The sequence below is a fragment of the Entelurus aequoreus genome, linkage group LG22, assembly GCF_033978785.1.
Source record: "Entelurus aequoreus isolate RoL-2023_Sb linkage group LG22, RoL_Eaeq_v1.1, whole genome shotgun sequence".
NCBI classification, from domain to species: Eukaryota; Metazoa; Chordata; class Actinopteri; order Syngnathiformes; family Syngnathidae; genus Entelurus; species Entelurus aequoreus.
This window is the reverse complement of record NC_084752.1, coordinates 21,971,145-21,988,692: the sequence shown is the minus strand read 5'-3', so window position 1 is coordinate 21,988,692 and position 17,548 is coordinate 21,971,145. Positions and strand designations below refer to the sequence as shown.

General features: G+C 39.7%; 1 protein-coding gene across 2 annotated transcripts in view; it reads right to left on the bottom strand.

The window, feature by feature from the left end:
* Positions 1–17,548, bottom strand: part of dennd1c (DENN domain containing 1C) — a 33,803-nt gene that overhangs the window by 1,816 nt on the left and 14,439 nt on the right. For both annotated transcript variants that reach the window (XM_062033422.1, XM_062033423.1), the window contains 9 exons: positions 17,236–17,361; positions 16,834–16,935; positions 11,368–11,455; positions 11,257–11,297; positions 11,139–11,192; positions 11,012–11,047; positions 10,820–10,927; positions 7,462–7,541; positions 5,625–5,823 (listed from right to left, as the gene is read on the bottom strand). In XM_062033422.1, coding sequence (XP_061889406.1) covers positions 5,625–5,823; positions 7,462–7,541; positions 10,820–10,927; positions 11,012–11,047; positions 11,139–11,192; positions 11,257–11,297; positions 11,368–11,455; positions 16,834–16,935; positions 17,236–17,361 — 834 coding nt within the window. The remainder of the gene's footprint in view (positions 1–5,624; positions 5,824–7,461; positions 7,542–10,819; positions 10,928–11,011; positions 11,048–11,138; positions 11,193–11,256; positions 11,298–11,367; positions 11,456–16,833; positions 16,936–17,235; positions 17,362–17,548) is intronic.

Here is a 17,548-nt window from a genome sequence, read left to right as displayed (position 1 = left end):
TTCATTATATACCACCCCAGCATGTCCACTTTAAACAAACGCAACAAACTGGTCTCATCATGCCGGCACAGAAGCAAGACGCTACTGTGTAACAATGGCCACACCCCCATGTAATGTACCCTATGTATATATATATATATATATATATATATATACACTACCGTTCAAAAGTTTGGGGTCACAATGAAATGTCCTTATTTTTGAAGGAAAAGCACTGTACTTTTCAATGAAGGTAACTTTAAACTAGTCTTAACTTTAAAGAAATACACTCTATACATTGCTGATGTGGTAAATGACTATTCTAGCTGCAAATGTCTGATTTTTGGTGCAATATCTACATAGGTGTATAGAGGCCCATTTCCAGAAACTATCACTCCAGTGTTCTAATGGTACAATGTGTTTGCTCATTGGCTCAGAAGGCTAATTGATGATTAGAAAACCCTTGTGCAATCATGTTCACACATCTGAAAACAGTTTAGCTCGTTACAGACGCTACAAAACTGACCTTCCTTTGAGCAGGTTGAGTTTCTGGAGCATCACATTTGTGGGGTCAATTAAACGCTCAAAATGGCCAGAAAAAGAGAATTTTCATCTGAAACTCGACAGTCTATTCTTGTTCTTAGAAATGAAGGCTATTCCACAAAATTGTTTGGGTGACCCCAAACTTTTGAACGGTAGTGTATATGTAACAACCACAGACACTTCAATATAATCCCCTGAAGAGCAGAGAAACCTGCGAAACAGGCTTGTAGGGATGAAATAGCCTCTGTGTTTTTTTCTGACCTAACATATATTCCGCTCTACCCCCTGTATAACGGATAAACCACAGAAACATTGACCACATACATACATATATTTTAATATACAGTACAGGCCAAAAGTTTGGACACACCTTCTCATTCAATGCCTTTTCTTTATTTGCATGACTATTTACATTGTAGATTGTCACTGAAGGCATCAAAACTATGAATGAACACATGTGGAGTTATGTACTTAACAAAAAAAAAAAAGGTGAGGGAACTGAAAACATGTTTTATATTCTAGTTTCTTCAAAATAGCCACCCTTTGCTCTGATTACTGCTTTGCACACTCTAGGCATTCTCTCGATGAGCTTCAAGAGGTAGTCACCTGAAAGGGTTTTCACTTCACAGGTGTCATAGTTTTGATGCCTTCAGTGACAATCAATCAATGTAAATAGTCATGAAAATAATGAAAACGCATTGAAATGAGAAGGTGTGTCCAAATTTTTGGCCTGTACTGTATATATATATATATATATATATATATATATATATATATATATATATATATATATTTTTTTTTTTTTTTAAATTATTTTTATTTTTTTTGAAAATAACTAGTTGCCTTCGAAATTGATACCCCTGATCAACGGTAAAGTTCTGACCTTTTGACGTTTTACGGAAAATAATAATCTTGGTCGCCATGCTTGGCCCACGTCTTACAAAGACGCTTCAAAATTTAGCATCCTCCATATGACTAATCTGTATGGGTATACTTTGAAAGCGTTCAGATGAAATATCGAGGAGGAACTGGTTACAGAACAACACCTGGAAATGGCAAAAATCTGCCGAATGTACATAAAAGATGCAGAGTTACATGTTAACTGATTGGGCACACGCCTTTTGTACGGCGGTATGAGGCTTAAGTTCTCACTGGTGGTGCTGTTGCATGGTAAAAAACGGTGTTTGGCCCTCGGACCATCGGCACACTTTGGCCCTTTGAGGCCAAACGTTTGGGCACCCCTGCTATAAATCAACACTTCAAACACATGCTGATTTGTTTATTGATTTATTTATTTCAAAACCTATTGTGGTTGTGTGAGAATTTGTAAACTGTAAAGGCAAAATTATAAAAAAAATCAATTCCTCCGTGGCGTTAGGACTACTGAAGATCAGACATTTTGATAGCTGTACAGTAACTATTGCAATCCATCAGAACAGGGATCTCAAATATTTTGTGGCCCTCTACTCAATTTAGTAGTTTGGTGTAATTGTGGCCTGTGCGCTCTGGCCAGCAAATAGTTCAATATTGTATGGCAATCTTGTATCCCACTGGATATTAGGGGTGTCCTGATAAAAAACTTTTTCACTTCCAATATTGGAGCCTTGAGTATTGGCCGATACCGATATTACCGGATATGGTATCAGCATGACTGTTACTTACTTGTATTATTTTATAGACTGTGTGTAATGTTAAAAATGGTTTGAGCAAGTGAAATTACAGTCATGACTCAAATTGAACGATATAGATATGTTTGTTAGTGGATACTTTCTGATATGCTTCTGCTTTAAAGACCTAATATGTATAATAATATCATAAGATAATATAATAATATAATATCATCAACGCCTGCTAACATACTGCCTCACAGCATGGTACGGCAGCTGCACCGCTGCAGACAGGGAGAGGCTCCAGAGAGTGGTAAAGGCAGCACAGCGGATCATCGGCTGCCCTCCCCCCTCCCTGACAGACATTTACACCTCCCGCTGCCTCAGCAGAGCTACCAACATTATCAAGGGCAGCTCCCACCCTGGCTTTGACCTGTTTGACCTGCTGCCCTCAGGAAGGCACTACAGGGTCATCAGGTCTAGGACCAACAGACTCAAGGACAGTTTTTTCCCTAATGCCATAACCTCGGTGAACCCTCATAGGCACTGATTTTATAGTTTAGCACCTCTCTGTGTGCAATTTTTACTTCCCACTCACAGTCTGAGCTTCTGTATATACACTACCGTTCAAAAGTTTGGGGTCACATTGAAATGTCCTTATTTTTGAAGGAAAAGCACTGTACTTTTCAATGAAGATAACTTTAAACTAGTCTTAACTTTAAAGAAATACACTCTATACATTGCTAAGGTGGTAAATGACTATTCTAGCTGCAAATGTCTGTTTTTCCATGATTTTCCAGCAACTATCACTCCAGTGTTCTAATGGTACAATGTGTTTGCTCATTGGCTCAGAAGGCTAATTGATGATTAGAAAACCCTTGTGCAATCATGTTCACACATCTGAAAACAGTTTAGCTCGTTACAGAAGCTACAAAACTGACCTTCCTTTGAGCAGGTTGAGTTTCTGGAGCATCACATTTGTGGGGTCAATTAAACGCTCAAAATGGCCAGAAAAAGAGAACTTTCATCTGAAACTCGACAGTCTATTCTTGTTCTTAGAAATGAAAGCTATTCCACAAAATGTTTTGGGTGACTCCAAACTTTTGAACAGTAGTGTATGTATATAGTATAATATTTAAACAACACATTCAGAACATTCGTTCTCAGGACTGGACTGTGCACCTTACCTCCTTTTGCACTATTTTGCTTTTCTTTCCTTCCCATGTTTTGCATATTTGTAGACTGTCGCACTGATACTGGAGTTGCTTTTTAATCTCATTGTACCTGTGTATAGTTACAATAAAAGGCATTCTATTCAATTCTATAACACTATAATTATTTGATACTTGTTTATATTTACAAATGTGATGTTTTAGACTGCAATATTGTTTAACGACACTCACTATGTATATCTAGCTGTGCTATTGTGTGCTTAGCTGTTGAGTAAATGATAAATGATAAATGGGTTATACTTGTATAGCGCTTTTCTACCTTCAAGGTACTGAAAGCGCTTTGACAGTATTTCCACATTCACCCATTCACACACACATTCACACACTGATGGCGGGAGCTGCCATGCAAGGCGCTAACCAGCAGCCATCAGGAGCAAGGGTGAAGTGTCTTGCCCAAGGACACAACGGATGTGACTAGGATGGTGGAAGGTGGGGATTGAAACCCTGTAACCAGCAACACTCCGATTGCTGGCACGGCCACTCTACCAACTTCGCCACGCCGTTCCTAGCTGCTAGTAGCTGCTATCTCCTATTAGCCTATAGCCTACCATGCTTACCTTTTGTAAATGACTTGACTAAAATACAAGAAAATACCAACAGTATTATTGGAAGACATTTAGATGTTAACTGGGTATCCAGCTTTGTACAAGTAAACCGCAGGACCGCTTGTATTGGAGCTTACATTGAGGAATTTAAATATTATCCGATACTTGTTTTTTGCTGATATCGGACCAATACCTGGTATCAATATCAGATCGGGACACCCTTAGTAGATAATAACTACAATAACAAATCAAACAGCAACATGACAGCACAGCAAACACACTTAGGTCATCACAAAGAGCAACTTCCTGTAAGCAAGCGGAAGTGTCTCGTACCATGTCCTGGGGAACATGACAGTTTAAAAAAATAAATTAGATTTGTACGTTTGATTTCACATTTACAGTCGTGGTGGAAAGTTTACATACACTTGTAAAGAACATAATGTCATGGCTATCTTGAGTTTCCAATAATTTCTACAACTCTTATTTTTTTTGTGATAGAGTGATTGGAGCACATACTTGTTGGTCACTAAAAACATTCATTAAGTTTAGTTCTTTTATTTATTTATTTTGGGTCTACTAAAAATGTGGCCACATCTGCTGGGTGAAAAGTATACATACAGCAATGCTAATATTTGGTTACATGTCCCTTGGCAAGTTTCACTGCAATAAGGCACTTTTTGTAGCCATCCACAAGCTTTTGGTTGAATTTTTGACCACTCCTCTTGACAAAATTGGTGCAGTTCAGCTAAATGTGTTGTTTTTTTGACATGGACTTGTTTCTTCAGCATTGTCCACACGTTTAAGTCAGGACTTTGGGAAGGCCATTCTAAAATCTTAATTCTAGCCTGATTTAGCCATTCCTTCACCACTTTTGACATGTGTTTGGGGTCATTGTCCTGTTGGAACACCCGACTGCGCCCAAGACCCAACCTCCGGGCTGATGATTTTAGATTGTCCTGAAGAATTTGGAGGTAATCCTCTTTTTTCATTGTCCCATTTACTCTCTGTAAAGCACCAGTTCCATTGGCAGCAAAACAGGCCCAGAGCATAATACTCCCACCACCATGCTTGACTTGTAGTCAAGCATCCATCCATCTATCCAATTATCCATCCATCCAATTATGTAACCGTCCTATTATCCATCCATCCATCCATCCATCCAATAATCCATTCAATAATCCATTCATCTATCCAATTAGCCATGTCTATCTATGGATTATCAGTTTCCATCCATCATCTATCAATCATCCATAATTATCCATCCATAAACCCACCAACATATATCTGACCTTCCATCCATCCATCCATCCATCCATCCATCCATCCATCCATATTTACTTGTAGGTGTGGTGTTCCTGGGATTAAAGGCCTCTCCTTTTCTCCTCCAAATATATTGCTGGGTATTGTGGCCAAACAGCTCAATTTTTGTTTCATCTGACCACAGAGCTTTCCTCCAGAAGGTTTTATCTTTGTTCATGTGATGTCATTTGATCACGACTGTATACAGACTTAAGGCCTACCTAACCTCAGCGTCACCATAGGTGGTAGTAGAAGTAGCTAACAAATTTAGTCACCTGGTTAAAACGCGATTCTGAAGTGAATAATTTGTGCTGTGCAGCCTCACCCAGACACTACATCCTGGGGTCCCCAGGTCAATTGAGTTTGAGACCCCTGCATTAGAACTTTCAATGTTGTGTTTATCAGTGAAGCCTTCTTACCTTTGTGATATAGTCGTGACTGTCAGGTCCAAACAGGTCCAGGCTTCGTGTGCCATACAGCAGGCCACGGTCATGCACACTGCGGGTGCTGAGCGTGTCAAAGATCTCCCCTAATAGATCCATCTTCTCTAGATCACACAGCAGTGACTCTCCTTCGTCTTCATTCTTTTGAAGCTCTGAGTCAGGCCCGGACGTAGCCCTGGTACAAAAAACGGCCGCATTAATTCACAGGCAGTGAAATACAGTGGTACCCGAACTTTAAAGGGGAACTGAACTTTCTTTTGAAATGTTCCCTGTCATTCACAATCATTGTGAGAGACAAGAACACACGTCTTTTTTGTTTTTTTAGGATTTTAAAAAATTATAAAAAACGCTTGGAAGATGCTAATGGGAATCACCGTATAAGCCTTTTAAAACAGCTTCAAACCCGTCCATTAACATTTTATATACACACCGCAAGTTTATACAGTTTAGGGCCTAAACTGTATAAACTTGCGGTCGGCAACCCAAAATGTTGAAAGAGCCATATTGGACCAAAAAAACAAAAACAAATCTGTCTGGAGCCGCAAAAAATTAAAAGCCATATTACATGTGTCATGAGATATACATTTAATTAAGAGGACTTAAAGGAAACTAAATTAGCTCAAATATAGCTACAAATTAGGCATAATGATGCAATATGTACATATAGCTAGCCTAAATAGCATGTTAGCATCGATTAGCTTGCAGTCATGCAGTGCCCAAATATGTCTGATTAGCACTCCACACAAGTCAATAACATCAACAAAACTCACCTTTGTGCACTCATGTACAACGTTAAAAGTGTGGTGGACAAAATTAGACAGAAAAAGAAGTGGCATAAAACACGTCCTAGAAAGTCGGAGAAAGTTATGCATGTAAACAGACTATACGGTGAGTTCAAGGACCGCCAAAATAAGTAGGACAAAACGGCGCTCGCCAAATACTTGAATCAGTGAAGCATATTTAATATAAACAGTGTGATTTATAACAATTACGGAGGTTTGTGTCATGTTTGTCCTCCTACAGAAACCATACTAAAACAAAAAAATTGATTTTTTTTTCCCCTCATCTTTTTCCATTCTTCATACATTTTTGAAAAATCTCCAGAGAGCCACTAGGGCGGCGCTAAAGAGCCGCATGCGGCTCTAGAGCCGCGGGTTGCCGACCCCCGGTTTAGGCCAACATTTTGGACACACCTTCTCATTCAATGCGTTTTCTTTATTTTCATGACTATTTACATTGTAGATGGTCACTGAAGGCATCAAAACTATGAATAAACACATGTGGAGTTATGTACTTCACAAAAAAAGGTGAACTCTCTGAAAACATGTTTTATATTCTAGTTTCTTCAAAATAGCCACCCTTTGCTCTGATTCCCTTTTCGCACACTCTTGGCATTCTCTCGATGAGCTTCAAGAGGTAGTCACCTGAAATGGTTTTCACTTCACTGGTGTGCTTGAAGCTCATTGAGAGAATGCCAAGAGTGTGCAAAGCAGTAATTGAAGCAAAGGGTGGCTACTTTGAGGAAACTAGAATATAAAACACGTTTTCAGTTATTTCACCTTTTTTTTGTTATGTACATAACTCCACATGTGTTCATTCAAATTTTTAATTGTCATTCCGTTTGACTTTAGTTGCTGTATGTAAACAAAATCTGGTTTGAACAGCCCTGTGCTCTTTCATGTTTTTGTTTGTGCGCTTTAATGTTTCCCTCTATCCAACCTATAAAGAAATGTGCTTAAATATACAAACGTTTCCATTTTGAACGTAAATGGAGGTTCCACTGTACTTTTGTCCACAGGGTTATTTGCCTTACCCGGTCCAAGCTTCTCCAACCGCCTTGCTGCTCTTGTCGTGGGTGACGCCATGTCTGCAAACAGGCCGGCGAGGGCGCGGCTGACATGTGCAACATTGCAGTAAAGCGAGCATGTTGTGACAGAGGTGTAAAACAAAACACACACACACACACACACACACACACATTCAAGCTTTTGTTTTACATTTCTCTCATGTACAATACATCCGGAAAGTAATCACAGCGTTTCACTTTTTCCATGTTTTGTTATGTTACCGCCTTATTCCAAAATGTAATCATTTCATTTTTGTCCTAAATGACAATGTGGTTTTTTTTTTTCCAGAAATGTTGTCACATTTTAAAAAACAACAACCAAGAAATCACATGTACAAAATTATTCACAGCCTTTGCCATGAAGCTCAAAAGCTATCTCAGGGGCAGCCTGTTTCAACTGATCATATTTGAGATGTTCCTACAGTTTAATCGGAGTCCACCTGTGGTAAATTGAGTTGGTTGGACCTGTATATCCCAAGATTGAAATCTAAGGAATTGTCTGTAGACCTCTATGACAGGATTGTCTCGAGGCACCAATCTGGGGAAGGGTACCGAAAAACATCCGCTGCCTTGAAGGTCCCAATGAGCACAGTGGCCTCCATCATTGGCAAATGGAAGACGTTTGGGACCACCAGGACTCTTCCGAGAGCTGGCCGGCCGTCTAAACTGAGCCCTAGTCAGGGAGGTGACCAAGAACCCGAAGGTCACTCTGTCAGAGCTACAGAATTCCTCTGTGGAGAGAGGAGAACCTTCCAGAAAGACAACCATCTCTGCAGCAATCCACCAATCAGGCCTGCATGGTGTAGTATAGCCAGATGGAAGCCATTCCTTCATAAACGTTTGCCAAAATGCACCTGAATGACTCTCAGACCACGAGAAACAAAATTCTCTGATTGAACTCTTTGGCGTGAATGCCAGGCAACATGTTTGGAGGAAACCAGGCACGGCTCATCACCAGGCCAATACCATCCGAACAGTGAAGCATGGGGATGGCAGCATCATGCTGTGGGGATGCTGTGCAGAAACCTCCAATGTTTCTCGTTGTAGCCCATTGGGTTGAGTTTTTCCTTGCCCTGATGTGGGATCTGAGCCGAGGATGTCGTTGTGGCTTGTGCAGCCCTTTGAGACACTCGTGATTTAGGGCTATATAAATAAACTTTGATTGATTGATTGATTGATTGACCTCACCCTCACCCCTCCCCCAAACCTCAGAGGAAACACTATAGACACTTTTAATTGCTGCTGTGACCACCCCCGAACGGTGAACCATCACTGTAGACACTTTTCACCTTTCATTACTAAAGACACTTTAAACTGCTGCTGTGACCCAATGTCACCTCCATATTTATACTGTTAACTGTGAATCACAATGTGCAATAATGCTATGTTACTCACTGTGCCTTGTATATACCTTATACCATGGGTGTCAAACTCTGGCCTGCGGGCCAAATTTGGCCCGCCGTGTAATTTCACTTGGCCCTTGAGGCGATATCAAATTAACACTAGAGCTGGCCCGCCGATTATATTCAGCGGCGGTGCCGCGGTAACACCGCATTCACCGCTAATTCTCATACTTGCGAGTCCCAGATTTCAGCGCTCCTCCCGAAAATTGTCACATCTGCTTTTCATTCAATCCAACGTGTGCTGGCCCAGTCACATAATATGTGCGGCTTCTGCACACACACACAAGTGAATGCAACGCATACTTGATCAACAGCGATACAAGTTACACTGAGGGTGCCTGTACAAACAACTTTAAGTTTTGTTAGAAATATACGCCACACTGTGAACCCACACCAAACAAGAATGACAAACACATTTCGAGAGAACATCCCCAACGTAACACAACATAAACACAACAGAACAAATACCCAGAACCCTTTGCAGCACTAACTCTTCTGGGACGCTACAAGGTGGGGGGGTTTAGTGGTAGCGGGGGTGTATATTGTAGCATCCCGGAAGAGTTAGTGCTGCAAAGGGTTCTGGGTATTTGTTCTGTTGTGTTTATGTTGTGTTACGGTGCGGATGTTCTCCCAAAATGTGTTTGTCATTCTTGTTTGGTGTGGATTCACAGTGTGGCGCATATTTCTAACAGTGTTAAAGTTATTTATACGGGCACCCTCAGTGTAACCTGTATCGCTGTTGATCAAGTATGCGTTGCATTCCCGTGTGTGTTCATGCAGAAGCCGCACATATCTTGTGACTGGGCCGGTACGTTGTTAGAATGGATGAAAAGCGGACGTGACGACAGCTCGTAGAGGACGTTAAATGCAGTGCCTTTAAGGCACTCTCCCAAGACTGTGGTCCGGGCGCACTACGAGATATAATGACTGATGAACACCTTCGTTGGATAATGAAGGTTGCCTCAGCTCAAAGCCTGAGCCCTGACATTAATGAACTAGCATCCAAGAAAAGATGCCAGGTATCTGGCTTGGGCACATCAGATTAGATCAGTGTGTTGCAAACTGAGCAGTTTAAAGTCCTGAATGGTTGGTTTATTCATTGTTATTTTATTTTCTAATTTATTAGCCTGTGGAAAAAGTTAGTGTTGATATTTACCTCAGAAGGCTGCAAATAGAAAAGAGGCATTCAATTTTTACTTAAATTGTATTTGATATGCCATTGATATTTTTTAATTATTATTATTATTATTATTATTATTATTTGAAACTCGATTTTGCATGTCACTATAAAGTTATATAAGCCTTGCTTGTTCAATATTCAATGCAAAACTTTTTGAGGTCCCTATTAAAAGGTTAATTTGTTCAACCTTGGCCCGCGGCTTTGTTCAGTTTTAAATTTTGGCCCACTCTTTATTTGAGTTTGACACCCCTGCCTTACACCTTTTTTTTTTATACCTTATTTCATTTTATTTTCCTTAATTTTTTAGCTCACTTGTATTTAAACTGCTAAACTGTACATGTTTTATTTTTATTTTAGCTAAGTACCGTGTGACTTGTTGAAGGGTGGACTAGCAAAGTACGATTTTCATTGTGCAGCAAACTGTCTGTTTAACTGTGCATATGACAATAAACAATCTTGAATCTTGAATCTTGATTGATGTTTTTCAGCGACAAGGACTGGGATACTAGTCAGGATAGAGGGAAAGATGAAGGCAGCAATATACCGACACATCCTGGACGAAAACCTGCTACAGAGCACTCTTGAACTCAAATTGGAGGTACGGTTTATCTACAATTTCGAGGACACAAATTAACGTATTCCATTTTAGAATAAGGTTGTAAAATAACAAAAAAAGTGAAGCGCTGTGAATTTTTTCTGGCTGCACTGTAACCAACAGGTGGGGTCATTTTGCGGTTGTTACCATTCCAAAATGCGGTGTGATTGGCAGGCGACTCTGCAGGCAGTCAGACTGAGAACGGTGGTGTGACGCAGATCCGCTTCTCTGAAGAGTGCGTGCTTCATTGCCGGCCTGCCTTACGCACACAAACACACACTGGGCTGAAAATGCAATCATTGCTGAATTTGCCGGCCATCTTTTCAACCATGAACTCACCTTACGCTTCAACCTTGTTTTCAGACCAGAACTTGCCTGGTGAAGACAAACATTAGTAATATTGGAAGTGGGCTTGTGTTTTTGTAGAGCACACACAGAAAGTAAACATCACCCAGCATGCACTCACCTTCATGTTGTTTGTTTTGGACCTAATGTTGAGGATCAGTGTCCCGCCCCCTTTCTGTCAAAGGTACACAAGTATTTCAAAATATCCAACAATATGAACTTAAATATTTTTAAACTACCTTTAAAGTACCAACTAACTCTTGATAGGATTTACTCTTCCCTGCAAAAAAAAGGAGATTAGAATTAGTCACAGCTGTCACATGATCCCACCTGAAATAAATACAACACACCTGTTGCTTCACACTTGAGTAGCTCCTCTTCAAAGAGGTCCTCGGGTACTTTCCCGGTGTTTAGGATATCCAGGCGTCCATCAATGAACTGAAATGATGTCACATAAAACCCAATAAATATCAATATGCCAACAGTTGTAGCCCATTAGATGCATATGGAACCATGCTCTCCCTCCAAATTAAGCATGTCTATTATGCATCAATAAAAGTACTCTACTGTACATGTGTACTCACCTGAATAATTATGCATGCTGTTATAAGGATAAGTTAAATATTGACTATATGAATATTAAAAGAGCAAGGAACCATATTTTGTTTCCTTAATTTATCTGTTCGTCCATCCATCCATCCAATTATCCATCCATCCATCCATCCAATTATCCATCCATCCAATTATCCATCCATCCATCCATCCATCCAATAATCCATTCATCTATCCAATTAGCCATATGCCTATCTATGGATCATCAGTTTCCATCCATCATCTATCAATCATCCATCATTATCCATCCATAAACCCGCCAACCCATCTGACCTTACATCCATGAACCATAAATTCATCATCTATCATTTGTCATCGATAAATCCACCAACCCATCCATCCGTTCATCCAATTATCCATCTAACCAATCAACCACACATCAATCCATGCATCAGTCCAACCATTCATCCGTCTATCATCCATCAATCATCGATAAATCCACCAACCCATCCATCCAATTATCCATACATCCAATTAACCACCCATCAATCCATGCATCAGTCCAACCATTCATCCATCTATCATCTATCAATCATCGATAAACCCACCAACCCATCCATCCATCTATCCAATTATCCATCCATCCAATTATGTAACCGTCCTATTATCCATCCATCCATCCATCCAATAATCCATTCAATAATCCATTCAATAATCCATTCATCTATCCAATTAGCCATGTCTATCTATGGATTATCAGTTTCCATCCATCATCTATCAATCATCCATAATTATCCATCCATAAACCCACCAACATATATCTGACCTTCCATCCATCCATCCATCCATCCATCCATCCATCCATCCATCCATCCATAAATCTATCCATCCATCTATCGTCTATCATTTGTCATCGATAAACCCACCACCCATCCATCCAATTATCCAGCCATTGAAATTTACCACCCATCAATCCATGCATCAGTCCAACCGTCCATCCATCTATCCAATTATCCATCCATCCAATTTTGTAACCGTCCAATTATCCATCCATCCAACTATCCATCCATCCATCCAATAATCATTCAATAATCCATTCATGTATCCAATTAGCCATATGTCTATCTATGGATCATCAGTTTCCATCCATCATCTATCAACCATCCATCATTATCCATCCATAAACCCACCAACCCATTTGACCTTCCATCCATCCATCCATCCATCCATCCATCCATCCATCCATCCACCATCTATCATTTGTCATCAATAAACCCACCAAACCATCCATCCATTCATCCAATTATCCAGCCATTCAATTAACCACCCATCAATCTGTGCATCAGTCCAACTATTCATCCATCTATCATCTATAAACACAACAACCCATCCATCCATCTATCCCGGGGGTCAGCAACCCGCGGCTCGCGCATGCAAGGCTCTTTAGTGCCGCCCTAGTGGCTCCCTGGGGTATTTTTTAAAAAAGGATTGAAAATGGAAAAAGATGGGGAAAAATATTTTTGGTTTTAGTATGTTTTGTGTTTGAGGACAAACATGACACAAACCTTCCCAATTGTTAGAAATCCCACTGTTTAATATGTTTGTGCGTATGCTTCACTGATGAGAGTATTTGGTGAACATTGTTTTGTCCTACTAATTTTTATCAGTTCTTGAACTCACCACAGTGTGGACTGTGATGCAACAGTTTGTTTACATGTAAAATCTTCCACTCCTTGTCTCATTTTGTCCACCAAAAGTTTTATGCTGTGTGTGAATGCACACAGGTGCACTATGTTGATGTTACTGACTTGTTGGCGGGCTAATCAGGCATTTTTGGTCAGTGCATGACTGCAAGATAATCAATGCTAACATGCTATTTAGGCTAGCTGTATGTACATATTGCGTCATTATGCCTCATTTGTAGGTATATTTGAGCTTATTTAATATCATTTACTTTTATCCTCTTTGTATATCAATTAGTTTTGCATGTCTCATGACACATTATCTGAATGTATTATTGGCTGCATTTCTGATAGTTGTTTGTGTGCCATGTTGTTCCAGACCACAGCAAACATTACCTAGCTTGCCAAAGATTGTAATAAATATATTAGAAGAAGACAGCCTGCCGTTTGGCCATTAAAAGCCAGTTATTTCCAGGAGTTATCTCACCTTTTTAGTAGCCTCTGATTTACTAATGTTTTCTAATGTTGTAAAAATGTGTAGAATAAATATAAAATTTGAATATTTCTGTCAACGAAGATTTGCTTCAGCCTGCGACACAGTCATTTTGATAGTAGGCTATTATAGCTAATATAGATACTTACATCATGTGTTGCCTTCATTATAAGACTTATATATGGCTTTTAATTTTTTGTGGCTCCAGACAGATTTGTTTTTTGTATTTTTGGTCCAATATGGCTCTTTCAACGTTTTGGGTTGCCGACCCCTGCTCTATCCAATTGTCCATCCATTTATGTAACCATCCAATTATCCATCCATCCATCCATCCATCCATTTTCTACCGCTTGTCCCTCTCGGGGTCGTAGGGAGTGCTGGAGCCTATCCCAGCACTTCGAGCAGAAGGCGGGTTTCACCCCGGACAAGTCCCCACCTCATCGCAGCCAATTATCAATCCATCCATCAAATTATGCATGCATCCATTAAACAATCATCCATCCAATTATCTATCCATTCATATTATCCATCCATCCATTCATCCATGCTTGGGGTTGCGCAGGAGCTGCAGCCTATTATACTAGAAATATAATAACAAATGTATAAATAATAATTAAATATGTGCATAAATGAAATATCAGGATAAAGTAAAACACATATTTTACCAAATTAATTCAATTGGTCACCAATGATTTTCTAGGTCATACATCCGTCCATCCATCCATCCATCCAATTATTCATCCATCGATCCAATAATACATTCATCTATCCAATTAGCCATATGTCTATCTGAGGATCATCAGTTTCTATCCATCATCTATCAATCATCCATCATTTTCCATCCATTAACCCACCAACACATCTGACCTTCCACCCATCCATCCATCCATAAATCCATCATCTATCATTTGTCATCGATAAACCCACCAACCCATCTATCCATTCATCCAATTATCCATCTAACCAATTAACCACCCATCAATCCATGCATCAGTCCAACCTTTCATCCATCTATCATCTATCAATCATCTATAAACACACCAACCCGTCCATCCATCTATCCAATTATCCATCCGTCTAATTATGTAACCATCCAATCATCCATCCATCCATCCATTTTCTACAGTTTGTCCCTCTCGGGGTCACAGGGGGTGCTGGAGCCTATCCCAGTACTTCGAGCGGAAGGCGGGGTTGACCCCGTACAAGTCGCCACCTCATCCTAGCCACTTATCAATCCATCCATCAAATTATGCATCCATCCATTAACCAATTATCCATCCAATTATCTATCCATTCATGTTATCCATCCATCCATCCATCCATCCTTGGGGTTGCGGGGGAGCTTCAGCCTATTATACTAGAAATGTATCAACAAATATATCAATAATAATTAAATATGTGCATAAACTAAACATCAGGATAAAGTAAAACACATATTTCACCAAATTAATTCAATTGGTCTCCAATGATTTTCTAGGCCATCCATCCATCCATCCATACATCCATCCATCCAATAATCCATTCATCTATCCAATTAGCCATATGTCTATCTGTGGATCATCAGTTTCTATCCATCATCTATCAACTACCAATCATCCATCATTATCCATCCATAAAACCACCAACCCATCTGACCTTCCATCCATCCATCATCCATCCATCCATCCATCCATCCATCCATAAATCCATCATCTATCATTTGTCATCGATTAACCCACCAACCTATCCATTCATTCATCCAATTATCCATCTAACCAATTAACCACCCATTAATCCATGCATCAGTCCAACCATTAATCCATCCATCATCTATCATTTGTCATCGATAAACCCACCAACCTATCCATTCATTCATCCAATTATCCATCCATCCAATTAACCACCCATAAATCCATGCATCAGTCCAATCTTTCATCCATCTATCATCTATCAATCATCTATAAACACACCAACCCGTCCATCCATCTATCCAATTATCCATCCATCCAATTATGTAACCATCCAATCATCCATCCATCCATATTCTACAGCTTGTGGACTTGTCACCCCGGACAAGTCACCATCTCACCACACCCAATTATCAATCCATCCATCAAATTAGGCATCTGTCCATTAACCAATTATCCATCCAATTATCTATCCATTCATATTATCCATCCATCCATCCATGTTTGAAGTTGCGGGGGAGCTGCAGCCTATTATACTAGAAATATAATAACACAATAATAATTAAATATGTGCATAAATGAAGTATCATGATATAGGGGTGCAAGATAATTTCTTCTTCCCGGGGGCGGTTTAAAATAATTGAGAAGCACTGTTCTAGGTCAGACCTGGGCAAATTAAAGCCCGGGGGCCACATGCGGCCCGTTAAGCTTTTCAATCTGGCCCGCCGGACATTCCCAAATAATATTTTTAGATCTTTAAGATGGAAACTGTTGCTGCCATTATGATGTGCAGTGATGTTTTCTAATGACCGTAAGTCTTGAACTATACAAAGTATTTCAATGGTTGGAATCTGCACTTTTGCATGATATAATAGTTACTATGATAATCTAATTAGGTACTATGGTCATCTAATTAGTTGAAATGCGGGTGTCAGGGACAGACGCGGAAGGAGATTTTTACAACAAAGTTCTAAAGCTTAGTGATCTATAAGATGTATCAGATTGTAGGTGGGGTTCTTTCGTTTACCCTTCACATTCATATTTTTGTTGCGTTTCGCTTGATTGTAAAATTTTTGGATGGAAAGGGGGTGTGACGTTCATATGTTGTCAATATTCAGTGTTTTATCCTTCATAGTTAATATTGTAAATCCCACATTTTTAATTTTCATGTACATTCTGGGTGTCTCATTCAGTAAAACAATGTTAAATGCCATTCCGTTTTTTAAGGGGGTCTGTCATAACGTTTTTAGCATTCAGATATTATTGTGAGGTTTTGTATTAGTGTTTCTAAAAATCAGATATACCGGCCCCCAGACACATTTTTTCTCTAAATTTGGCCTCCCAGTCAAAATAATTGCCCAGGCCTGTTCTAGGTGAATGTTGAAGGATTGATAAAACTATGCTTCCAGCAGAGGGCAGTACCTGTTTGAAAAACTGCAAATGAATGGCACTCTGTAGAAACCTCTGCATACTGTGTGACTTGTGCTTTAGGAACACATCTTCATTGAACCATATCTCGCCCCCCTGCAAAAAGAGATTAGAAACGATTAAAGTACCTAAATAGATCTGTCAGCAGGGATGTGGCTTATGAAGACAGAGGGTGACGGATTGTCGATAGTGGAGATATTTTACAGTCTGCTTAAATTGGCACCAAAGCAAACTCAACCGACAATTCTTACATTACAAATTAGTCCAAAAAACAGAAATGGACCATCTTGGAGCATGGAACATGGACAAATCACAATATTTAATGTGTGCATATACGTACTGTATCTGTAAGGGCATTAGATTCTAGGAAAAGCTACATGTTAATAATAAACTGACCTCATGAGTCTGCAGTGCATCTCTGTATCTTCCAAACAACAGAGATTGGGCCTTGAGAAAAGCCAGCGAGACCCCACAACCAGGAGATACCGCCTCACGTTTCAAACAAAGCTTCAATCCAGACGTCTAGGAAAAATATATGAAGTCAAGTAAACATTCAATAAGGTACTTTGAGGTACTGATTTCCATTTATCAGGTTTTTTTTAAACTGCTCAGTTTCACAACTGACTTTTGGTATTCTAAATTGGTCGAGAGTCAGTGGAAAAGTGAACCCATGTCAGCCTTACGAATGTCAGCTGAGCATCTCGCAGGT